The 26,129-nt window shown below is 47.9% G+C and overlaps 1 protein-coding gene across 2 annotated transcripts; it reads left to right on the top strand.

The window, feature by feature from the left end:
• Positions 1-720: 720 nt before the first annotated feature.
• On the top strand, positions 721-25,782 carry LOC129380906 (uncharacterized). 2 transcript variants are annotated; one of them, XM_055063109.2, is made up of 5 exons: positions 721-782; positions 5,526-5,566; positions 11,941-12,005; positions 13,790-13,830; positions 25,503-25,782. In XM_055063109.2, exons 1-5 carry the CDS (start codon positions 730-732, stop codon positions 25,756-25,758), a joined length of 456 nt encoding a protein of 151 aa, XP_054919084.1. In that variant the 5' UTR covers positions 721-729; the 3' UTR covers positions 25,759-25,782. The 2 variants fall into 2 exon arrangements, 1 of the variants encoding a protein (XP_054919084.1); XR_008609107.2 differs by lacking the exon at positions 11,941-12,005.
• The last annotated feature ends 347 nt before the right edge of the window (positions 25,783-26,129 follow it).

Below are 26,129 nucleotides of genomic sequence, written 5' to 3' on the forward strand. Positions count from 1 at the left end.
CTTAGGGTTTGTCGTTAGTGGTTTTCCAGAATTTTATTAGCACCCATCTGAATTGCATTGCAATGCGTCTAGCCGAAGTGTGCATGTGTGTATGTAACCGGCTTATTTGAGAATTTCGACAACTCTGGGAGGTCTTTGGTGCACAACCGGCGTTCGCTTGCGCACCAGAGGGCCCCTTATTAATTGTCCGTGCTTTCGTGGGGTTATTTTCGGAAGCTGATAAGTCGGCTTTGCAATTTGGTCCGGCGCTGGCGCCTCGTTTACAGGGTGTGTGACAGCTGCGTTTTAAAGCATGGCCATGTTTACTAAATGGATAGACACACTGTTAAAGTATACGCCAGTACCAAGCGGTATCATTCTTTGACGGCTGCGGTAACTGACGATACAAGTTGGACAAGTAGGTTGAATACATCACCAGCAATACCGTTCAGCATATTGGCAACATTGTCTCAGTGATGTGCGCGTCATGCAAGCCGGCTTATTTATGTGCGGCGTAAGGCTCAAATTGCATCCGCACGCGGCTGCATAAAGCAATTGTAGGCAGCGTGCCGGTGCCCGTTACGGTCACTGCAGAGTAATTTAGCTTTTGATTCAGTTTCCCAACTAATGAATCCTTCTTGCTATGTTTTGAAGTAGACTTGAGATGTAGGATGTTAAGTTTAAACATTAAATTTTCATACATAATAAGATCCGCCTGTTGTTGATGTGTTCGTGCAGGAGATTCAAGTCATGGATTGGAGCATGAGATTTTGGCTCTTCGCTGAAAAGAAGGAAAAAACATGGTAGGTCCTGCTGAGTAGCTCCGTGACGAGCGCAATGAACGCTGCTTCCGCCAGTACGTAACGTTTAATGACTCGGACGAGTGGAAAAATGCAGAGGAAAGACAGTATAAGTAAATTACCGTATTTTCGCGCGTATGACCGGCACCGATATTTCAAAAAATTGAACAGTAAAGTTTGGCTGCGGATTATGTTAACGTATCTACATTGGCACGCGGTATTGCCTTATGGAATAATCGGCCAGATGATATAGCAGCATCTACAACCCTGAAGACTTTAGGAAACTGCTAGAGGTGCTTTTTCTTCAGCACTGGAAATCTATCCTTGGCAAGTGTAAGGGTTGGGATATGCGCCATGTCAAAAGGGGTAGCTGACCCATGCCGCCGTCCGACTCAACAACGTCCGACAGGACGTTGTTGAAGGGAAGAACTTGTTCTCACCGAGAACGATGCGTGCGGGATTTATGCACAATATCTACATGAAAGGTGGAGGACGTCGCATTTCGTCATTCTAGCTTGACTGAAAACGAAGAAGACACACAAACTGAGAACGGCTGCTTAAACACCCTCTGTCCTCCCTAGATCCCTGGGCGAGGAAAAACTATTGTCCAATCTTCGTCCAGTCGAAGCGTCAAAAGTCTTCCAAGCCTTTGAGGGCGTGGGCTCACACACTCACTCCCGCACTTATATTTCACTGAACGCACCGAAAGGAGGGGCGCCTCGTACACAGGGGTTGTAACGCTTGACATAAGCTGGCACGACTTGGTTAGCTGCCGCGTCGGTCAAAAGGCCGTGGCGATACCGCAGTCCGTGGTGGAACGCCATAGAGCGCCCGTTTAGTTTTCTTGCCCCAATTGGTCCGTGAAGGCGACAGCGAAGGAGCTCACTATACTCGGTCCGCGCAACGTTTCTAGACTTACTGGCACCGTAAGGCCACGTGGGGGGGGGGGGGGGGGGGGGGGGGGTACGCATTGTGGGTTTTACGAAACGATTCGGCGCAGTGGGGCCGGAGAGGCCATTACCCCTGCTGGCTGATCGTAACAGCTCCTGCTCGGAAAACCTCGACTGGCCAGTGCTGATAACGGCTGGGCAGGAAGAGAATGGCTGGTGGCAAGGGGAATGACGTGGCTTGCAGCAACCAGCTTCGAAATGCTCACGTACACCCCAAGACATCTCACAATGAGAAGCAACAGCAAGTGGAACCCCACAACACGGCTCTGCGCTTAGATGAAGTATCCCGGATCTCGCTTTAGACCCGCCAGGCTTCAAAGAAAGCATGAGTGCAAAAACAACAAATACTGCATTTCGCTATGCAAATTTTGAAAGAATTTCGTGCCGACTAAGTTAGCAATCGTGAATGGAGTCCTGCTAAATGAGAGGCGGTCATCCTCGCTTAAAATAACGAAAAAACAACAACAACAAAAGTTAGTCGGGATGCCTAAACGCAGAATGAGTTTCAGATCAGCCTGCTCAATTCCGCATTGCTACGCAACGTCCTCTTCTTATAACTAACGGAGAAGTTGTGCTGCTGGAGGGGGAGGCTCCATCGGAGCAAGCGGCCATTTTCTGTGACATTCCATTGAGCCATGTCAGAAGGCAGTGGTGATGAATCGAGGATGAATCTCGGTTCGTACAAGTAACACGTCAGCTTGTGGACTGCCAAACTAAACAGGCACATTACTTCGCTGAAGAGCTCTATAGGCTTCCTCTCTTAGTTACTTTACGGCTGGCATAGAGAATACGATGTTTCTCATTATCATCGCCGACCTGACTTAGTACCACGCCCATTCCCCTGTCGCTTTCGTCGCACTGAACTATGAATTCCTTTGTATAGTCTGGCGCGCGAAGCCTAGGACAAGAAACTTTAAAAGCATTTTCAAACCTTGGAAAGTGTTCTCTTTGATATTATCCCAGTGCACTCTACTTGGTGCACCCTTTAGGAGTGCGTCCGTGAAAGGACTTGCCATTTGCGAGTAATTCGGAATGTGTACCGTTCATAGTACAACGAGTTCTAAAAATGAACGAATGTCTATTTTCGTGCATGGCTGTGAAAAATCTCCAATCGTACCTGTTTTCAGCTAGGCCGGCCGTCTCGTGCTCTGGCCGACAACATGGCCCGGATAAGTAACCTGCGAGCAGCCAGACAACATACATTTTTCCACTTTCATCGTTAAGCTGCTTCCCTCAACTGCGGCAATATCCGTCAACTAAGAGAAGCTAAATGACGCGTTCTTCAGCCCGAAGCTGAGAACGAGTGGGCGAAAACTGCCTGCAGGTGAGATAAATGATTCATAGCAATTTCTGGTAGGGGAACTTGGCAGTATCCCCGCACGAGATGTAGAGCCACAATGTATTTAACTGCGCTGACTCTGATGATGATGACGTAGATGGGTCGCGCATCTGCGAATGGAGACTGCTCTTGCAAAAATTTCAGCAGTGTGGTCTACTGAGATTTCTTCCTATTATTCGCGGGGATATATTTTTTATTCTTTCAAGGCTGTTGTGATACGGGGTGCGGTTAATACGTCGTGGCGGGTTATACGCGCAAAAATCCGGTAGACAAACGAATACGAATACCTGACTGAAAAGTGACATCTTGCGTCAGCTCAAGAATTGTCGCCGTCAATCGTAGAACCGATTGGCCTCTTTCTCATCAATGGGGCTGGTCCGTAGCAATATTACCGGCTGTATCATACTTAGGAAATCTAAATTTTCCTTAGGTCAAGGCAGAGCCGGGCAGCGTTTTACAATTGCTAGTAGGTACAGCGGGGCGTGGCGCTTTTCACGGCGCTGGACGTTTCTGCGCAGGCGCGAGTAAGAGCGGGTGCGAGAGAGAATATCTGGGGGCCATTGCTCCTTATGTGAGTCTGGCTAGGTACAACAGAGGAGGTTTCTTAACGCGTGTTGTTTGCGTTTGTCCCCTAGGCATGCCGGCATTGCGGAGTGCGGTCCAATTTGTTTACGCTCCGCCGCTGGCTGCCCGCGCGGTGAGGCAGTGGCCACGGACGCTCTATTTGGTGATCGCTTTGTCTTAAGGGGCAAGGTTCTGAATGGTGTTGTATAAGTCGCGAGTAACTTCTTTCGTCGCGAGGATAGATTGAATTTTTTACGAGCGATGCTCCAGGAGGGCACATGTAACCGGCAAACGGAGGCATTGGAGAGGATATGAGGTTATGTTAAAGCAGGTGGCGCAAAATCTGCGGGACACACAAGCGGTACCGGGGGGATCAAAGCTGGAAGCAGGGCTGGCCGTGTGTTGGGGCCGCGGAGGCCGAAGCGCTCAAGGGGGTGTTCGCATAAAAAATTTGCGGACAGCCGATCTTATATTCTCCTGGCACGCGCAGGCCTCTGCGAGCCCCAACCCACCGACCAGTCCGGGTTCTAGCTTTGATGTGCCCGTTACCGCTTTGGTGTCCTGGAAGCGCCACCCATAATGCGAAATAATGACTCGTTGTTTAAATTAGTCAAAAACACGATTGAATAAATATAATTGCGTCGAGCCGCCAACTTGCGATGCTAAGGTCAGCACTACCGCGCCCCGCGACTTCTGCCGGCACGCGTTGAGGACAAAAACATAACATGCGCCAAGAAACTCCTCCATAGTGCCAGGCGGAGGCGTATATTCAAGGAGCAAAAGTGCTCACATATCCTCTCTCGCACCTGCTCTTACTCGCGCATGCGCGCAAACGTCCGTCGTCTGCGCAAGTGCCACGCCCCGCTGTACCTACTAGCATTTGGAAATACGCAGCCGGGCAGTCAAGCCAGGAAGTCAGCTTCACGCGGTTACCTTGGCGGAGTGAGAGTCGATACGAGGGGCCGATTGCCCAAACGGGAGCCTCTAAGTCTAGACTTAAATCCGAATCTCGTCTTATCCTAACCTAAACCAAGACTGGACTTCCCGGCCGCAGTAGCGCGCTTGCACGAACCGACAACAATGAATTAACGTACGGCCTCATTTGAGGAAATAAACGCGCGCAAAGCCGCGCGTTTAAAAAATTCTCTAGAATAACAGCTTGGGCTTGTTAATTTTCCATCCTGCTTGACAGCGCAAAACGTAGACAGGAAACGAGAAGACGACACCACAAACGCTGCCTAAATAAGCGCGCGCTTATTTCCGCAAGTGAGGACGTACCTTTGCACTCCAGACTTAATGAAGACGGTAGGTACTTTAGTCTCACCTAACAAGTACAGTCGGCCACAATATATTGTGGGGCGCGCGAGCTTGTGGCGAAACAGCCCTCCTCCCCTTATAGCGGCGACGCAACAAGTCTTTTTTTTTTTTTTCTGGCCTTGTCGTTGCCAATCTTCGTTGTTGCTTTCTTCTTACGAACGGGGCCTTCTCCCGCATGAGAGCGTGGCAGAAAACGCGCTCCATACAAGGAGAGAGGCAAGACGGAAATGACCTCTCGATTTCCGTTGTATAAGCCAAGCTTTGCCCGCCGAAGCCGCCACAGCGCCAATCCCAAGAGGGGCGCCTCCCGGCTACATTCGCATATCGCCGGCGCGCAAGGAGGAAGCGCGGAAACATGCGTGCCTGCAATCTTGGAAGGACGCGCATGCGCGCAGGCGTTGATCCATCTCGACAACGGGGGTGCGCCGCTAGAAGGGGAGGAGGGCTGTTTCGTCACGAGCTCGCGCTCCCCGTAATATTTTGTGGGCGAGTGGGCATGCAATCGACAAGACCTTGAAAAGGAAGAAAATCTCTTCTTTTTCTATCATGACAATAGCTTTTCTCTGTTTTTTTCAGTACGTGCATGCCAAGTTCCTGGAATATCATTTTCGGGATGGGTAAGTTATATTACAGCGAAAGCTGTACATGACTAACCTTCCGTAGTTATGCCGCGTCCGGCAACAGAAATGTGGGCCGAACCTGGTGATAGTGCAGAAAGGGTCCAAGCTCAATGGCACACACCCCTGTGGGTTCGGGAACCTGTAACGCGCCCTTGAACTATTTTCTTGTCGCACGTGGGACCCAGAGAGGTCGCAGGCTGTCAGATTTTGGAGGACGATCCCACCGCTGACATAGTTAGTTGTAGGAGTTGGACGATCTCGCCGCTGCCACCAATAGTGAGGGTTGTAGGTTGTAGGGAGGAACTTCGGGGAACAGGACTAGACGAGCAGGATTCATATACAGATATTTACATTAGAACAAGACATGCATTCGACAGTCTAGCGTGATCCCCAAATGGTGCACGCAAGACGAAGCATATAGCATACGAGCACTGTTAGGATTGGCCTGCCGACATGCGTCCTGCAAGTTTTCTCAGCCAGCTGCAGCTGCGAGCGTTGCGAGCTTCTCCGAAGGGAACCATGAAAGCTTATCACAATTGCTGCGATGTCTCATTTCGTAGGGACCTCGAGGAGGTGCCGCTTCAACACACCCTCGGCGCCGTTGTGACTAAACGCGATCGGCGGACCAACTATTGTTACGGAACACGCCACCGCCAACCTGGTCTGCCGTGAGCGGGGGAGTTTTCGAGGGGAGGTAATTGGCGGAACCTCCCCATGCGCCCTTCAAGACTCAAGATAATGGAGAACCGACGGGTCGACTGCGTTGACTTTGGACGCTGCGAATCGGCGGTGAAGTGCCGTTTTTCCCTCACCTAGGGATCTAGGGAACACGGAGTGTTTATAAGCAGCTGTTTGTCGGCTGCTAGGTGTGCTCGTCAGCGTGCTGGTAAGCTGTGTGCTGTATGCTCGTCTTGCGTGCGCCATTTGGGAGCCACGCTAGACAGTCGAATGTCTCTTGTTTAAAATGCAAATACTGTAAATAAACCCTGTACGCCTAGTCCTGTCCTCCCAAGTTCCTTCCTACGACCTACAACCCCTTCACCTTGTGGCAGTGGCGAGATCATCCGACGACTCCTACAGCACAAAGCTCACGAGCACGATGACGAGCACACTGACGAGCACACGTTAGCAGCCGACAAACAGCTGCTTATAAACACTCCGTGCTCCCTATAGATCTCTAGGTGAGGGAAACGTTCGACCAGTCATCGTAGCCGAGTCGCCTTTGAGCGGGAGGGCTTACACACACACGTACGCACTGGTTTCACTGCCCACACCGAGGTGAGACGGGCTTCGCAGAACTCGGGGCTTACGTCTTGAAAGGCGCTTGGGGAGATGCCGCCAATTACCTTCCCTCGGGAACTCCCCCGCTCACGGCAGACGATATCGGCGGTGGCGGGTTCAGTAACAAAGCCTGTTTCGTCGAACTCCTTTCGGCTTGTCCGCGACGGAGAGTCGCTGACGCGACGTATAGTCCTCCGCAAACCGTAGACTGAGTCACGCCGTTCGGCTAGAGGATCACGGTGGCTTCCCAGAAAACGCCAACCCTGCTGCTGCAGCTGGCTGAGAAACCATACATGTTGGCACCTCGGCAGGCCATTCCTAACAGCTCCTCCTTAACCCGGAAAATCTCGACTCGCCAGTGCTGACAACCGTTGGGCAGGAAGAGAATGGCTGGCGAGCAAGAAAATGGCTTTGCTCTCTGCAACCCCTGCGCACTTGGAATGCCTGCAACCATCGCACAACAACCTGTACAGAAGAGTCGATACCGGCAACACAATACCCCTCAGCATGCAAACGCCGGAATCAGCTGTTAACCCACCAGGCTTCCTATCAAAATTTCATCAAACCACTCAACTTGGAACCTCGAATTTTGCCACAAAATTTCGTGCCGCCAAAGCGAGCGTTCACGTTCCCCTTGAGTTCGACCAAACCTGACCGTCGCGCTGCACAAGAGTAAAAGTTTACGAAGAACTAAACTGAAGGCTCTCAACCACCAATACCCGAACATAACTTCGCATCTAATCTCGCATCTCTCGATGCGAGATTCCACAACGCATCTCAATAAACGCATCTCTCGATGCGGCTTCTTGTCTCAGCCTGGGCCTCAGTTGACGAGTAAGGTAAGGGATCGACGGAACAGTCGGTAGAGGAAAAGAGTTAGTGGTGACGTCTTTATACCCCATTGATATTATCACCGTGGGAGATCGGTGAGCTGGGTGAGTCGGTGGATACTGCCGCGTCTGTAGTGCGGCAAGGACGATCACGCTCCGAAGATATTTCAGCATTGACAGGAAACATAGCGAGCAAGGCGAAATGACTAGCGCGCGGTATTAGAAACAGTCCGCCTGCCAGATTACACGTCAGCCTTTCAGGCCTAACTTGTGGCAATAGTTCTTGATTTGCGAAAATTACCCCTTCGTGTTACAAAAGTTGTGATTGTCGGAGATTCTCGTGCTGTATGCAATGTGCTTAACGCGTATTCGAATTCGATACCTTTGAACACGTTTTATTCATTTCCTCCTCTCCACTTAAGTTTAGTTCGGTTAATATAGGTATCAGGCCACCTAGACCTAATGAAATTCGTTCATCGTAATGAAACAGCCGATTCTTAAGCACGAGCTTCTTGAAAAGGTCCGGCCATGTCTCTGCTGCTGGCAACTGCACATATTCCACTGCAGCCAGATATAACGCAGTTTTCTTTGACCGAACACAACAAAAGCCACTGAATAGTAAAATCTGCAAATTTTATGCATCTAAATTATTCTTGGAATCGACAATGGTGTCCTAACCGGCAATTCGAAGTATCATTCACGAGGCTGCCCGTTGCCGTATTCCACCACTTAATTTTAACTTGCACAGAAGTCGTCTGGTGGTATCCCCTGTATGATTCCTCTGCAATAAGCTGGAATCCATCGATCAAATCTTATCGTGTCGGTGGTTTTCTACTCACGGAAAACGATGCTGAGAAATTCCGCTTCTAAATGTACTTTCTTTATGCAGTACTGTTAGAATACTCTCACGTAGAGCAACGCCTTTGAATACAGCCACTGGAACGTTTGCCGAGCCATTTAAAATTTCCTCTGTGACACAATAAGATTGCCTTATTAATATTTCGATTTTTTTCAATATTAGTCTATTTTCACAATACATTGTAGATTTAGAAAATACGAAGTTAAAAGACAAATTCAAAGCAACAATATTATTAATATTATTATTCAAAATTTAATGTCCTCATTTTTACGTCTACCCCTTACTATCTACTATTACTATTTAAGCCAGGCTGCCTACCCTAATATATATTGGTTTAATTCATTTATTATCGGTTTGGTTTTCTTGTCTGATTATTCATTTATTTTCCTTTTTATTACTTATGTATTTATTAACTATTTATTGCATTTCGCAATCATATTACCTATCGTTTCGTGGCCTATCCCCCACAGTGGGTTTGTGCCATATATATATATATATATAATATTTCGGGCTTCATCATGATAGCATAACGTGCCTGAAAAGATGGCAATGGTACGGAAACGGCCTGACCACGTCAGTTTGACGATAATGGCGCGTCGAAGGCGTGGTATTAGCCAGATGACGCAGCTGGAATGACTACGATGACACGACAACGGCGGTAGCACCGGGGGATGGCAGTTAAGTGCAATTAGTAAGTTCGAATGAGTTTTTATTGTTTAATACAGGAAGCCGGAAGCAAAAGACAGGGCGGGCAAATGATGACACAATGTGCAGCGCTAAAGTCCCTCCGAAATTTTTAAATGAAATACTTACGTACAGCTTGTTTATTGATGATGAGCCTTTTTTTCATATTTTCTTTTGCATATTTTTTGTGTTATGGTATCGCCAAGTTCGTTGCCTATAGCGCCCAGTGGCTTTGGGAAATTGTTACGTAATCGTCACCATCATGTTCTCTCCTATATCCTCCGATTGAGTCGTGTAATATGTTTGTTCATTCTGCCTGTGTGGAGCCACCCACGCCCATGGTGACACACCCTTGCAGTGTGAGAACGCAGTAGTGGTTAGACTAGCAATCGTTGAAACTCGGGCTGGCTGGTAAGACACACTTAGGATTGCTAAGGCCCGTTGATAACGAGGACAACTACACGCAGGCGTGTGTGTACACTTTCCTTCCTATCTGTCAATGTGGCTAAACATCCTTAAGAATGGTTCCAGTGGTTTGTGGGCTGTGTATTCTTCGGCTATTGTCGAAGCGCACTCTGGCGGATTGACGAACATGTTGGGAGGTGTGAGGGGTCACAAATATAAAGTGAATATTGAAAAATATAAATTGAAATGAAGCTCCTACTGAATATAGAAAAGAGACATTAGGCAATATAAGCACGTAGTGAATAGTAATAGGTCAATATTAGAGAAAAATTTTAAAGTACGCCTGTTTAGCATCAAATCCTCTTCGTCAAAAGAAATTTTTTTCCGAAAATAATCCTTTAGTTGAAAAAACGAACAGTAGCTGCAAAGGAAACAACACTCGTAAATTCCAAGTTTAAGCTAAACTATCGAAGGGGATCCTGTAAAAGTAGTTTCCTAGAAGCTGAGAAATGAAGACGTCTTCCAAATTACAGTTCTGGAGATTCATTTTCATCCAAAAGGTATCGCTTGCATGTGCACTCGATCCTACAGCAGTGCGAAATTTGATATCAGAGGAAAACAAATGAGAACGAGAAGGAAACGATTGCGCTCCATGGTTCCTGATACGAAAAGAATTCTTCCACTTAGTGGTCGTGTCGCTTTGCATGGCTGTTACAACTTTCGCAACTGCCTCTGACAGATCTTCCATTATTCTTGCGATCACGGCAAGTTTAAGGCAATGGAATGCTTCGCAACACCTAAAGAGAGACATCGCTCTGCTTACCGTCAACACTGCCTAATCAGGGGCTATAATTTTCATTTATAAGATTCAAATTCAAAATTTTTAATTTCCTTTACCTGGTTCATGACCGATTGGCTCCCTGTGGTAATGCGCCCCGTCTACTCAAGACGGCCATGTACGCCATCTACGTACAAAAACTACACACTTTGTTCTGAGCGTCCGCTATTAATACGAGACGGGAAAGCGAAACTGCACCGTCTGACGTGGCGTGCTTTAGCGACTAGGAACATCGGGCATCCACGTCGTCCCAGTCGAGGCGGCGCATTCCTGTCGGAACTGCGCCGAGGGTAGCGGCTGGTCATACGGCCACTGGCCTGTTTACGGCGTGAGGTGGCACATTGAGTGGGACAGCCACAGCGGGCGCCGGCGGATGAGTCGCCACCTTCTTTGAAGACGCTTCTGTGGCCATGGCCGAAAACGTGTGAAATGTCCGGTAGATTTACAGGCTTTGTTCATGCCATTGGAACACAACTCCGTCAGAAAGTTCGAGAAATGCCGGCGAAGACAATACAAGCGCCGTGCTGGAATCGGGCAGAATCGGACCGCCCCACTGTGACGCGTATGCCGACCGTCGGCCGAAGAGGATTCCCTGACAAGCTAGCGGACGAGTTCCTCGGGCGTCTGCATTTCCAGAAGGCCCCTTCTTTGAGATGTGTCTCGAGTTACGTCGAGGACGTCTGGCTCAATACCCTCAAGGGTGAATACGAGTGTACATCTGGTATCCCTATTCATTCTCTACTGCACATGTCGAACTCTTAGGGTTTGTCGTTAGTGGTTTTCCAGAATTTTATTAGCACCCATCTGAATTGCATTGCAATGCGTCTAGCCGAAGTGTGCATGTGTGTATGTAACCGGCTTATTTGAGAATTTCGACAACTCTGGGAGGTCTTTGGTGCACAACCGGCGTTCGCTTGCGCACCAGAGGGCCCCTTATTAATTGTCCGTGCTTTCGTGGGGTTATTTTCGGAAGCTGATAAGTCGGCTTTGCAATTTGGTCCGGCGCTGGCGCCTCGTTTACAGGGTGTGTGACAGCTGCGTTTTAAAGCATGGCCATGTTTACTAAATGGATAGACACACTGTTAAAGTATACGCCAGTACCAAGCGGTATCATTCTTCGACGGCTGCGGTAACTGACGATACAAGTTGGACAAGTAGGTTGAATACATCACCAGCAATACCGTTCAGCATATTGGCAACATTGTCTCAGTGATGTGCGCGTCATGCAAGCCGGCTTGTTTATGTGCGGCGTAAGGCTCAAATTGCATCCGCACGCGGCTGCATAAAGCAATTGTAGGCAGCATGCTGGTGCCCGTTACGGTCACTGCAGAGTAATTTAGCTTTTGATTCAGTTTCCGAACTCATGAATCCTTCTTGGTATTTTTTGAAGTAGACTTGAGATGTAGGATGTTACGTTTAAACATTAAATTTTCATACATAATAAGATCCGCCTGTTGTTGATGTGTTCGTGCAGGAGATCAAAGTCATGGATTGGAGCGCGCGATTTTGGATCTTCGCAGAAAAAAAGGAAAAGACATGGTAGGTCCGCCAGTACGTAACGTGAAATGACGCAGACGAGTGGAAAAATGCAGAGGAAAGACAGTATAAGTAAATTACCGTATTTTCGCGCGTATGACCGGCACCGATATTTCAAAAAATTGAACAGTAAAGTTTGGCTGCGGATTATGTTAACGTATCTGCATTGCCACGCGCCATTGCGTTATGGAATAATCGGCCAGATGATATAGCAGCGTCTACAACCCTGAAAACTTTAGGAAACTGCTGGAGGTGCTTTTTCTTCAGCACTGGAAATCTATTCTTGGCAAGTGTAAGAGTTGGGATATGCCATGTCAAAAGGGGTAGCTGACCCATGCCGCCGTCCGACTCAACGACGTCCGACAGGACGTTGTTGAAGGGAGGAACTTGTTCTCATCGAGAACGATGCGTGCGGGATTTATGAACAATATCTACATGAAAGGTGGAGGACGTCGCATTTCGTCATTCTAGCATGACTGAAAACGAAGCAAACACACAAACCGCGAACGGCTGCTTAAACACCCTCTGTCCTCCCTAGATCCCCAGGCTAGGGAAAACTATTGTCCAACCTTCGTCCAGTCGAAGCGTCAAAAGTCTTCCAAGTACCCGCCTGTGAGGGCGTGGGTTCACACACTCACTCCCGCACTTTTATTTCACTGAACGCACCGAAAGGAGGGGCGCCTCGTACACAGGAGTTGTAACGCTTGACTTAGGCTGGCACAACTTGGTTAACTACCGCGTCTGTGAAAAGGCCGTGGCGATACCGCAGGCCGTGGTGGAACGCCATAGAGCGCCCGTTTAGTTTTCTTGCCCCAACTGGTCCGTGAAGGCGACAGCGAAGCAGCTCACTATACTCGGTCCGCCCAACGTTTCTAGACTTACTGGCACCGTAAGGCCTCCTGGGGCGGGGGGGGGGGGGGGGGGGGGGTACGCATTGTGGGTTTTACGAAACGATTCGGCGCAGTGGGGCCGGAGAGGCCATTACCCCTGCTGGCTGATCGTAACAGCTCCTGCTCGGAAAACCTCGACTGGCCAGTGCTGATAACGGCTGGGCAGGAAGAGAATGGCTGGTGGCAAGGGGAATGACGTGGCTTGCAGCAACCAGCTTCGAAATGCTCACGTACACCCCAAGACATCTCACAATGAGAAGCAACAGCAAGTGGAACCCCACAACACGGCTCTGCGCTTAGATGAAGTATCCCGGATCTCGCTTTAGACCCGCCAGGCTTCAAAGAAAGCATGAGTGCAAAAACAACAAATACTGCATTTCGCTATGCAAATTTTGAAAGAATTTCGTACCGACTAAGTTAGCAATCGTGAATGGAGTCCTGCTAAATGAGAGGCTTTCATCTTCGCTTAAAATAACGAAAAAACAACAACAACAAAAGTTAGTCGGGATGCCTAAACGCAGAATGAGTTTCAGATCAGCCTGCTCAATTCCGCATTGCTACGCAACGTCCTCTTCTTATAACTAACGGAGAAGTTGTGCTGCTGGAGGGGGAGGCTCCATCGGAGCAAGCGGCCATTTTCTGTGACATTCCATTGAGCCATGTCAGAAGGCAGTGGTGATAAATCGAGGATGAATCTCGGTTCGTACAAGTAACACGACAGCTTGTGGACTGCCAAACTAAACAGGCGCATTCCTTCTCTGAAGAGCTATAGGCTTCTTCTCTTAGTTACTTTACGCCCCCGTAATATTGCCCTCATGCAATCGACAAGACCTTGAAAAGGAGGAAAATCTCTTCTTTTTCTATCACGACAGAAGCTTTTCTCTCTTTCTTTTTCAGCACCTGCTTGCCCACCTGGTGGAATGTTCTCTTCGGCATGGGTAAGATATATTACAGCGAAGGCTGTACATGACTAACCTTCCGTAGTTTTGCTGCGTCCGGCAACAGAAATGTGGGCCTATCCTGGTTATAGTGCAGAAAGAGTCCAAGCTCAAAGGCACTTACCCCTGTGGGCTCGGGAAACCGTAACGCGCCCTTGAACAATAGTTCACTTGTCACACGTGGGACTCAAAGAGGTCCCAGGCACACGGGTAAGAACAGACGTCTTTATTTTTTTTTTCAAAATGTTTCGTACAAATTTTTCAAATGAAGACAAAAAGGACTTGAAAATTCTCGGCACCAACGGCGCGAACTCGCTAGTGCCACTGCTCGCGCGTTCGTCGTCGTTGTCGCCGCCTTCTACATGTAGCTGGCTCCGTTGCCGCTCACCATCGCATCGTAGAATTCACTTTTCTGTCGTCGTAATTGGGAGGCCGCCCCTACGGGGGTATGAGCCGTTGACTAAAGGGTGTGAGCCATTCATCGTCTTACGTGACGGATACATTTAAGAGCAGAGCTAGGCGATACGCCAGTGTGTGTGTGCGTACCTATATCGTCACGATGACCAGAGATTAGGACAATAAGAAAATGACAACCATTCCACTTTGTGAAGATGGAATGCCAGCGAAAGCACTTTGCTTTTCGTTTGAGAGCTTTGACTGTCGATCGTCAGCTTTCGCTGCCATTCCATCTTCACAGAGTGGAATGGTTGTCATTTTTTTGTTATATGCGTTCTCTTGTGTAGTTGACTATGGTCAGTGAACCGGTAAACTATTAAGGGGAAACGCGTCACATGAAAGACAAAAGTAGGGCCGAAAATATTGTTGCGGTGAAGGGAACCAAGAAGTTGAATTGGACTAGACGAAGACTAAGTCTGGCAGTTGCCTGAACGCCATATACGCCAGTTGTATATATACGTTATTTTACACTCGTGGGCTTTCTTTCTTCCTGCAACATTTTGGTGGAAAGTGCGGGGTACAATCACGGAACTTCGCAGCGGACGTCATCTACCTGCCGCCACAATGGCAAATCAACCGACACAAGCGACAACGCCTAAGCAGCCCGTGCCAACGGTCATCCTCACTCATCCGCGGGATCCAGGGACATTTTGTGGCACGGACAACGCTGACGTCGAGAACTGGCTTACGATGCACGAACGAGTGTGCGACAACAACAGGTGGGATCCAACAATGATGCTAGCAAACTGATATTTTACCTAAGAGGAACCGCGAGGCAATGGTACGACACACACGAAGCTGACCTAATGAGCTGGGATGTCTGCAAAGAGACCTGTTTGGCAGACCTGTCGGTCGCCAGCTGGCGGCAAAAAAAAAAAAAAAAAGAACTTGCGTGTCGCGCTCAAGGTTCACGCTCAAGGTTCGCGCTAAGCCTCCAGGTTTCTGCCCCTATGGGGCAGGAACCTGGAGGCTCACTCTTTCTGGAGGCTTACTCTCTGAACCTGCCGTAGAGGCAGGTTTTTTTAATAAGGTTTGGGTATCGGGTAAACTACCCGAAGCCTGGAAGAAGGCCATCATCGTTCCATTTTTAAAGCCCGAAAAACCACCAACTTCTCCGAGTAGTTACAGGCCCATAGCGCTCACCTGCTGCCTCGCAAAATCCTTTGAAAGTATCGTGAATATGAGATTGACCTTCGTGCTAGAAGCCCGTGAGCTTCTCTATGTTCATCAGTGCGGTTTCAAAAAGGCATGCTCGACAACAGACCACCTGGTTCGTCTTGAAAATACTGTCCGTGAAGCCTTTATACACAAACAACAATGTCTTGCTGTTTTTTTTTTCGATTTATAGAGTGCTTATGACACAACCTGGAGGTACGGAATTCTTCACGATTTGGCTGAACTTGGCATTTGTGGCAGGATGCTGAACTGTCTAAAAGACTTCATGTCAAACCGTTCATTCCATATACGCCTCGGTTCAACCCTGTCGAGAATTTTCATTCAAGAAAATGGAGTGCCCCAAGGGAGTGTTTTAACCACGACCCTCTTTGTTGTTAAAATGAATTCAATCAGTAAAATAATTCCAAGGTCAATTATGTATTAAATCTATGTCGACGATCTTCAGATAGCTTGCACATCCTCAAACATAGCAACATGCGAAAGACAAGTGCAGTTAACAATAGATAAACTTTCAACGTGGGCTGACCGAAATGGTTTCCGGTTCTCCCCACAGAAAACGGTGGCCATCCTTTTTTCACTCAAACGTGGCCTACAGACAGATCCTAGACTATACCTGAACGAAGCGGAATTGCCCGTAAAAAGTGAACACAAATTTCTGGGCATAATTTTTGACAGAAAACTGACCTTCTTGCCACACATAAAGAACCTGAAGAAGAAAACCTCCCAATCATTAAACATATTAAAGGTGCTTTCACATAAACGCTGGGGGGCTGATAGGACCTGCCTTTTACACATCTACCGCAGTATAGTTCGCTCTTGCCTCGATTACGGGTGCATAGTATACAACTCAGCTCGCCCGTCCTACCTGAAGCAATTAGATCCATTTCATAACTCAGGTCTGCGCCTTGCAAGTGGGGCATGCAGAACATCACCCATAAACAGCCTATATGTCGAATGTAACGAACCAGCCCTCGCAGATAGAAGAGCCATGCTCACATGTGCATATGTCCTAAAAACCCGTTCACTACCAAAACATCTCTGCTACTCCATAGTTACGAAGTGCCCGTCTAAGCAGCTTTTTAACAACAAACCGAATGCGACGAGACCCCTTATTCTCAGATTTGAAGAAATTTGCCAGGAATTAGGTATTCTAGACACACTGCCTGATGTTGCCCAGAGACCCGAACCACTACCCCCTTGGCACACCTTTCCCAGTGTAGGTGACTACACACTGACACAATTTCATAAAAAGCAAACTCCACGTGAACATATAATACAAGAATTTTTGGCGCTAGACAAAAAGTACAAAGAACACACAGCATTTTATACTGACGGTTCTAAAACATCACTTTACGTCGGAAGTGCTGTAGTGCAAGATAAATGGGAAAATGTAGTCAGGTGTCCTCATTGCGCGTCAATTTTCTCAGCCGAATGTCATGCCATTTCGGTGGCTGTATCAAAAATAGTCGAGATGAACATTCAAAACAGCATTATCTACAAGGACTCGCTAAGTGCAATTACAGCACTGAAAGCCAGAAACGTAAGGGAACCTTTAATAGGAAATATAATCCATAACATAATAACTGCTCAAACACAAGGACACGAAATTAAGCTTTGTTGGATACCAAGCCATCAAGGAATTAGAGGCAACGAGAGAGCTGACGCGTGTGCCACTCAAGCGTGCCATAAGGATGTCAGTACTTTAAATATACCCTATGCAGATTGCATGAAGTTAGTGAAAAACAAGCTTAAAGAAAAATGGCAGCGTACATGGAATAGCGAAGAAAATAACAAACTACATTTAGTAAAACCTATTCTAGGAGAATGGAGATCATGCAGGCATCAGGAACGTTTCATAGAAGTAATTTTATGCCGCCTGCGCATCGGACACACACACCTAACACATAACTTTCTACTGACAAAACAAAACAAACCCTTATGTGAGAAATGTGGAGATGCACTCACTGTAAATCACATTTAATTCTCGTGCACACAACTCAAACGGCTAAGGAAAAAATATTTTACTGTATTTTACAATGAACGCATTCCCTTTCATCCCAGTCTTCTTTTAGGAGATAACCCACTAGTAGAAACTTCATCTGTTTTTAGTTTTTTGAAAGACGCAGCGATCCTAAACGAAATATAATATATCACAGAACTACTAATTCTAAAAATTATTACCCAGTTTTTTCAAGCATCTTATGATGCACCTCACCCATTTTCTCAGTCCTGAGAAGAAGGCTGAGGTCTTCATTTGGTTTGTTGGGCTCCTCAGAGTACTTGTCCGGACAAGGACCTTCGCTGAGGATACCCAATTTTGAAATAAATTATACCATATGTTTGGCGCATGATAGCCTGAGTTGCTTATGCGCCATAAAACCCAATACAATACAATACAATACAATACAATACAATACAATACAATACAAATTGAGGACGACGCAACGAGCTATGGAAAGAAGAATGATAGGTGTAACGTTAAGGGATAAGAAAAGAGCAGATTGGGTGAGGGAACAAACGCGAGTTAATGACATTTTAGTTGAAATCAAGAAAAAGAAATGGGCATGGGCAGGACATGTAATGAGGAGGGAAGATAACCGATGGTCATTAAGGGTTACGGACTGGATCCCAAGGGAAGGGAAGCGTAGCAGGGGGCGGCAGAAAGTTAGGTGGGCGGATGAGATTAAGAAGTTTGCAGGGACGGTATGGCCGCAATTAGTACATGACCGGGGTTGTTGGAGAAGTATGGGAGAGGCCTTTGCCCTGCAGTGGGCGTAACCAGGCTGATGATGATGATGAAGAGGCAAAAACAGCGAATGCACGCACATGCACCTTTAAGTTGAAGTACGCGGACCCTTAAATTGAACTCTAAACTCGAACCATGTCCGTAGTTTTCTACGCTTATGCTCTTATTTCCGACCATTCGTGAAAAATTTTACCGACATCGCTCACCCTCTCTCACTGACTTTCTTAAGAAAGAGGTCTCTTTCTCTTGGGGACCACACGAAATCGCCGGCTTCATTCCTTCCGACCTACGCGTAAACACAACACACATCCGTCCGTTTCCTTTGGCGATCGCACGGACTGAAGAGGTCAGGAAGAGTACAGCTGCTTCTTGCGTTAGACAAATAGCTTTGCAGGTGCTGAATAGCTCTTGGAAGGGTCACAATAAACCACACAGAAAACAAACTGCCGCTGCAACCTAACGGTTTAGGCCTCGCGCTCCGCTTCGCTTCGAACCAGCGCCACGTTTATGCAGTCGCCGCACGGAGGCGAAAATTCACGACCGCCTCTCGTGACGTCACGTCGGCCATTACTGGCGAACCGCTCGCTTGCGGTGCGGCGTGCGGCCATGGGCGATTTGAGCGTAAATCGGCCATAAAGGCAAATACTAAGTCGACGTGGACTGTTTAAATACCATTCCAGAAACCTCGCAACGCTTGTTTCGTGTGTGGAGCGCGTGAACTACGCGCTCCACTTCCGCCATTTTGGTCTTGTCTGAAAGCTCGTCTTTCCAGCGTTTCATGTTTCTTTTTTTTTTTGGTAAGCAGCCATGCTCACCACGCGAAAGCGTAAAAACATGGAGGAAGGAAAAATGAAACTCGGTGCCCTTCCACTCTGTGGAGAAGGATGACCAGCGAAGCTATGTATGCGGGCCCCTTAATGCTAATCTGCACCTTCGCCGTGGACGGCCCGGCATTTCACTGTCTTCGTTGTCGGCCCACGTATGAGGAGATAGCACGTACGCAGGCATTTGGACCCTTCAGATGCAATTTACTCGTAAACTTAAGTCTTTTCTTGACACGAAACAAGCGTTGCGAGGTTTCTGGAATGGTATTTAAACAGTCCACGTCGACTTAGTATTTGCCTTTATGGCCGATTTACGCTCAAACCGCCCATGGCCGCACGCCGCACCGCAAGCGAGCGGTTCGCCAGTAATGGCCGACGTGACGTCACGAGAGGCGGTCGTGAATTTTCGCCTCCGTGCGGCGACCGCATAAACGTGGCGCTGGTTCGAAGCGAAGCGGAGCGCGAGGCCTAAACCGTTAGGTTGCAGCGGCAGTTTGTTTTCTGTGTGGTTTATTGTGACCATTCCAAGAGCTATTCAGCACCTGCAAAGCTATTTGTCTAACGCAAGAAGCAGCTGTACTCTTCCTGACCTCTTCAGTCCGTGCGATCGCCAAAGGAAACGGACGGATGTGTGTTGTGTTTACGCGTAGGTCGGAAGGAATGAAGCCGGCGATTTCGTGTGGTCCCCAAGAGAAAGAGACCTATTTCTTAAGAAAGTCAGTGAGAGAGGGTGAGCGATGTCGGTAACATTTTTCACGAATGGTCGGAAATAAGAGCATAAGCGTAGAAAACTACGGACATGGTTCGTTGAACAAGCTACAGGAAAATTTCACACGGCGTGAAATTTTTGTGGATCAGGTTCGATTCCGGCGGCGTTTACGAGATGGCCGAGCATGTTAATTTCACGGCGACGGAAATGGCACTTGGAGGAGTTTAGCTGAAGGCCAGCCCTGCGAAACATGCAGAGTATGGTTGTGAGGCGTCGCAGGTGGCTCTCAAAGTTCGGCGAAAACAATCACATCGTGGAGGTAACAGAGGCATGTAGACCACTTCAAGCCGCGCAAGAGAGAGTCCATCATGCGCTCGAATGTAGCTGGCTCATTGCAAAATCCAAAGGGCACGACTTTAAATTGGTACAGACCGTCCGGTGTGACGAAGGCGGTTTTCTCGCGGTCAATCTCATCGATGCTAATCTGCCAATAGCCTGAGCGGAGGTCAATTGATGAAAAGTATTGGGATCCGTGAAGGCAGTCAAGAGCATCATCAACGCGAGGCAGGGGATAAACATCCTTTTTTGTTATCTTGTTGATGTGACGGTAGTCAACGTAGAAGCGCCACGAGTTGTCTTTTTTCTTTACTAAGACAACTGGTGATGCCCACGGGCTACTGGAAGGTTCAATGATGTCCTTGTCTATCATCCTGTCTACCTCTTTCTGTATGATGGCCCTTTCTGTTGCGGAGACACGATATGGCCGCCTATGAATGGGGTTGGTGTCACCGGTGTTGATGCGATGCGTGACAACAGATGTCTGGCCAAGTGGACGGTCGTCCAAATCAAAGATGTCCCGATAAGATGACAGAAAGTGACGAAGAGCGGTTGTTTTCTCAGAAGGAAGGTCAGGGGCGATCATCTTAGAAACATCGTCCGCAGGCGTCGAGTACGAAGGAGTGGGTGACAAAGGTCCGTTGGTACTGAGGAAAGATTCAGAGGTCAAAGAAGAGATCTGAAATTCTTCCAAAGGAGTGATATGGGCTATGGCGATACCGTGTGGCAGCACATGCGACGAAAATCCGAAATTGAGGATGGGCACGCGAGCGCAGTTTTCGCGGATCCGGATTAAGGTGCTCGGCAGGGCAATATCGCACGACGAAACCACGCCAGTAAGCGGCGATACGACGTACTCGCCACCAGGTACGGGAGGACAGGGCGTCAGGGAGACATTTGTAGCCGCCTGTGGAGAAAGCCTTGCAAACTCAGTAGAACATAAGCGGTGTGAAGCACAAGTGGTTGCGTCGGCAGGAAGCGGCAGATCCAACTGTACAACACCTGCGGAGCAGTCAATTTGGGCAGAGTGTTTCGAAAGGAAGTCGGGGCCGATAATTGTGTCGGGTGAACAGGGTTCAAGGAGGATAAATAAAACAACGGTATAATGGCCCCCAATGGTCACACGTGCTGTACACATTCCAAGAACAGGTGAAGTACTCTCATCGGCGACTCGCACAGTGCACAATACGGCGGGTGTCAGAACTTTTTGAGCTTTCGGCAGAGAGCAGCGCTCATGACTGAAAGCTGCAGCCCCTGTATCAACTAGAGACCTAACAGGAACACCATCAACTTGAATGTCCAGTAGGTTTCCACATGTAGGCAGGGTCAACAAAGGATTTGTGGGCCGAGTCGGAGTTGCTGCTTCACCTCCGGGGGCTGCACCGCCTGGTTTCCCGAAGCAAAGCGACCGGTTGCACAAGGGGACGAGGAGCGGTGAACGAGAGGCGAACGGGACCTACGACCTTGCGGAGACGGGGAGCGGCTGGATTTCGGTGGAGCACTGTCGGCGTTGATGTTCCTAGTCGGCGTATGGGCGAAAAAGTACGATTGTCTGGTTCTTGGCCGTAGTGACTCGGAGACGACCACCGAGGAGGCGACGACCAGTGGCTGCGGCAATGACGGGCGATGTGTGCAATACCGGAACAATTAAAACAGATGGGTTCATCATCCGCCGTGCGCAGGTCAGCTGGGTTGCGACGGATTGGCGGAAAGCTTTGCGTCTGAAAGCGAACGGCCGGAGATATCTGGTAGGTGTTTGTATGGCGGACCGAGCACAGAGATGGAATGCCCAAACTTGCTGTTTCCTCCCGAACGACCACTTGTATAAGGGGGATAACGCGCACGCCTTCCCGACAGTCTGAACGAACTGGAGCCGGGGCCATGGCCTCAAGCTCACGGCGAACGATGCCTGTTATTTCTTGCGGTCCTCTGGGCTGATCCAGCCGCGGCGGTATTGGGCAATCTGTCGAAAGTTGGAGCGACGCGCCGGCCCTTGGCTTGTTCGAAGCGCCGGCACTCCTTTATAATTGCATCCACAGTGGCACAATCCTTACACATCAGGAGATTAAAGGCATCGTCTGCAATACCTTTCAGTATGTGACCAATCTTGTCGGCCTCGGTCATGTTGTTATCAGCCTTACGACAGAGGGCCAGCGCATCCTGAATGTACACAACACAGGATTCTGTGGACGTCTGAGCGCGGCACGCAAGTTCTTCTTTTGCTGCCAGCTGACGACCGACAGGTCTGCCGAACAGGTCTGGCATTTTTTCTTTGCAGACATCCCAGCTCGTTAGGTCAGCTTCATGTGTGTCGTAACGTTACTTCGCAGTTCCTCTCAGATAAAAATATCACGTTTGCTAGCATCATTGTTGGATCCCACCTGCTGTTGTCGCACATTCGCTCATGCATCGTAAGCCAGTCCTCGACGTCGGCGTTGTCCGTGCCACAAAATGTGCCCGTGTCCCGCGGATGAGTGAGGATGACCGTTGGCTCGGGCTGCCGAGGCGTTGTCGCGTGTGTCGGTTGATTTGCCATTGTCGCGGCGGGTTGATTACGTCCGCTACGAAGTTCCGTGATCGGACCCCGCACCTTCCACCAAGATGTTGCAGGAAGAAAGCAGGCCCACGAGTGTAAAATAACGTATATTTACAACGGGTGTATACGGCGTTCAGGCAACTGCCAGAATTCGTCTTCCTCTAGTCGAATTCAACTTCTTCCTTCACTTCACCGTAACAATATGTACATTCGTACTGCAAGAAAGTAACAATTTGTACTTTTATAAGCGTTTCTGTCTACAAAGTCAATGTAGAGTCGTTCTTCGTGTACATAGAATTCGAACAACCGTGTAAAATATTTCGAGGCAGAGAAACAAGGAAAAGCGCACGAAAATAATCCATAATTAGTGGCGGCAGCTCATAACGTCAGTTCAACATCAGTATAACCCCTGTCACTACATCAACACAAAATTGCAGTAGGGGCAACGCTTGGCAAACAGGAAAAGAAATACGTCAGCATATCTACAACCTCGTCGGATGGTGACGGTGACGGCTAACTGCCAAGTCCGCTTAGCATGTTCACAGGCCACAACGCCCACATGGTTGTTAAATTCAGAAATTGACGCATCGGAAAACTGTCCCAGCAGCATATTTCAGCACATCTAACGTGGAGCTATCACTTTTTCGACAAACATCCTACACTAAGCAGAGGTCCTTCTTACGGGACGTAAAAGCAGTAATTTCTTTCAAAATGTGTACAATAAGCTCTTTCAGTCTCAAATTTCAACGATCCGGAAAAAATTGAGTGGTTCCTAACTACAGTACACAGTAAAAATAAAAATCGTGGCATTGGTTCCGCACTCGTAAACGCACAATAGAATCGTGTTTTGTGACCAGATATATGGGATCCTGGGGTATGTTCAAACATGGCATCCTATATTTCGTTAATGGCACCCCAGTGACACCAAAAGCGAGTGGGGGTCACTGATATGTGTAGCGAATTACACTGAATGCAGCAGTTTCCAATTGGAGTTACTACATGCAATAGTGCACCCTTTTTGCCCCACGGAAGTAATTGTCGAATTAGCAAGAAATAATCGATTATTTCTGCGTAACTTTTATTCCAAATGTTATGAACATTGCAGAAATACAGTATATAGAACAGGAAGGTCTGGCTCTTTCATTGCACACTCAGCAGCCTTTCGCATGTTATGTAGCTTCAATGAAAAGTGCTTTTCTAAATTTCGCTTGGTCAACTATCTTCACTTTGTTGTGATGAGAGCTGCACCAACACAACTTGCTGGATTTGCCTGCTAAAGGAAAGTACGGTTTTGTAACTCAAGAACACTTCGCGCACAATACTGTGTTAACTTGTGTTCACTGTGTTAAAACTTGTTAGCTGTGTTAATGCCCTCATGCTCGCATCCGGGCCTTCCACAAAGCGTAGCGCTTCCGTGTGGCTGGTGCTCGGAGAAGGCGCTCCGTGTTAGGCAGACGAAAAGCTGAAAAAATTGTCCGTATACACGAGTTTCTGGCATCAACGTCCGGATAAACTACCGCTATGGACTCATAAAAGTGGCGGTTCGATTTGGCAGCTCACATGCGCGGGAGCGCGGCGGGATTATAGGAAACAGATACTGAGATATGGAGCTGGGCATGCCATGTAATGCGTAGGCTAGATAACCGTTGGACCGTTAGAGATGGAGAATGGGTGCCGAGGGAAGGGAAATGCAGTCGAGAATGGCGAAAAATTGGGTGGAGTGATGAAACTAGGAAATTTGCAGGCGCAAGGTTGGAATGAGCTGGCGCAAGACATCGCATGGGTGATTGGAGATTGCTGGGAGAGGCCCTTGAGCTTTTTGTGGATATAAAGACAGGCTGATGATGATTGAGCGCCCGAGTTCACCTGTCTGAACATACATATTCTTGAGGCAGCTGCGTGGGGCCGCCGCGGGCGCCCTATTGTGGTTCCTTCAAAAATCTAATGCTCAAAGCTGCTTCTGTGCTTGCTGCTTGTCTAGTGCATAAAGTAAGTGCTTACATGTACGTGGTTTGTGAAAACCTCTTTTAAATGCAGTGACCAACGCTGAGTAAAAAAAGGTAATCTTTCTGTTTGTTGTAGACATCTGGTGTCAAAAAGCCTTTTATTTATGCGTCTAGATAGATAGATAGATAGATAGATAGATAGATAGATAGATAGATAGATAGATAGATAGATAGATAGATAGATAGATAGATAGATAGATAGATAGATAGATAGATATAGATATAGATATAGATATAGATATAGATATAGATAGATAGATAGATAGATAGATAGATATAGATAGATAGATATAGATAGATATAGATAGATATAGATAGATAGATATAGATAGATAGATATAGATAGCTAGATAGATAGGCAACCAGAAAATAACGTTATGAATGGTTAATCAAGTGCGTTGTAGTTTGAGTACGTGAACAAATATGGGAGGAAAGAAAAAGCCACCTTTATTCGCTAAACTTTGTCGATGCTATCAGTACCAGTCCTTTTTATTCCTATACGCTTTTATGAAGGCGGAAGGTACCTTATTATTTGCAGAACCATCAGGCTTTCTGAAAGTCGCCCTCTGACTCGAACGCGCGATACCGACATGCAAATCTCCACAGTGGAGATCACCGGTGCAGTCTGTTTTTTTTTCAATCGAGCCATGTACGACTGACCCGAATTGGAGAAAATATTGTAGGCGCCTTGTATTCCCTATTTTTATCTCCTGTTAAACCGTCTATTTGCGTAAAACGTATACATGTCGATGTTTCCAGAAGGGTCATCTAGCACTTGAGATTGACTGAATATGAGTGGCCCTCCTAATTGCTACATTCATACAGCTTCAATTTGAAAATGCTGACCTGATTGACGCCGTGCCTTTTCTCTCATTATCTGCAGTTCTAGGGACGATCTCAGTCCTGGTTTTTGCTGGTGCAATGGCGCAAGCCGGCTTCGAATGAACCGGGATTCGACAAGGAAGCCTGGCGGCGTGGCTACAGCGCCGAGCGCGAAAGAGCAAGCTGCGCGCCGTCGTATCGGCGCTCCAGTACTGGGGAACCAATGGGTTTCCGGAAAATTTGAAACTATTTGTAGCGATAAGCGCTACGGCGCTGGCAACGTTCCTGTTATGCAGAGGAACGTACGGCCACATTGAATAAAGATGAATGAACGACCACAACCGGGTGGTGTTATGATTGGGGGTTCAATCCCATCACTCGTGATCCGTTGTCAAGATTGGAGTTGGGCACGAATTAGAAGGTAGCTGGCCCATGCCGTCGTCCAACTTATCCACGCTGAGGACGTTGATGAAGGGAAGGACTGCTTGGTATCGAGAACGAGGAATATGGGTTTATTTACAGTATTTATATCAGTCTAACATGACTGTTTGAGAAAGTACATCAGTCTAACATGACTGCTTGAGAGAGAGTGTCTTGAGCAGCCGCACAACAGCGGTTTTTAAAGAATCGGTCCTCTCCCGATACCCAGGTGACGGAAACGGCCGTCCAAGCACTGTAGGTGAGTTGA

Source organism: Dermacentor andersoni, chromosome 3 (assembly GCF_023375885.2).
Source record: "Dermacentor andersoni chromosome 3, qqDerAnde1_hic_scaffold, whole genome shotgun sequence".
NCBI lineage: Eukaryota > Metazoa > Arthropoda > Arachnida > Ixodida > Ixodidae > Dermacentor > Dermacentor andersoni.

Coding starts and splice junctions, on each gene's coding strand:
- LOC129380906 (XM_055063109.2), top strand. CDS start 730: ATGGATTGGAGCATGAGATTTTGGCTCTTCGCTGAAAAGAAGGAAAAA. Junction 12,006..13,789: donor GAAAAAAAGGAAAAGACATG/GTAGGTCCGCCA, acceptor TTTCTTTTTCAG/CACCTGCTTGCCCACCTGGT. Junction 13,831..25,502: donor GAATGTTCTCTTCGGCATGG/GTAAGATATATT, acceptor CATTATCTGCAG/TTCTAGGGACGATCTCAGTC.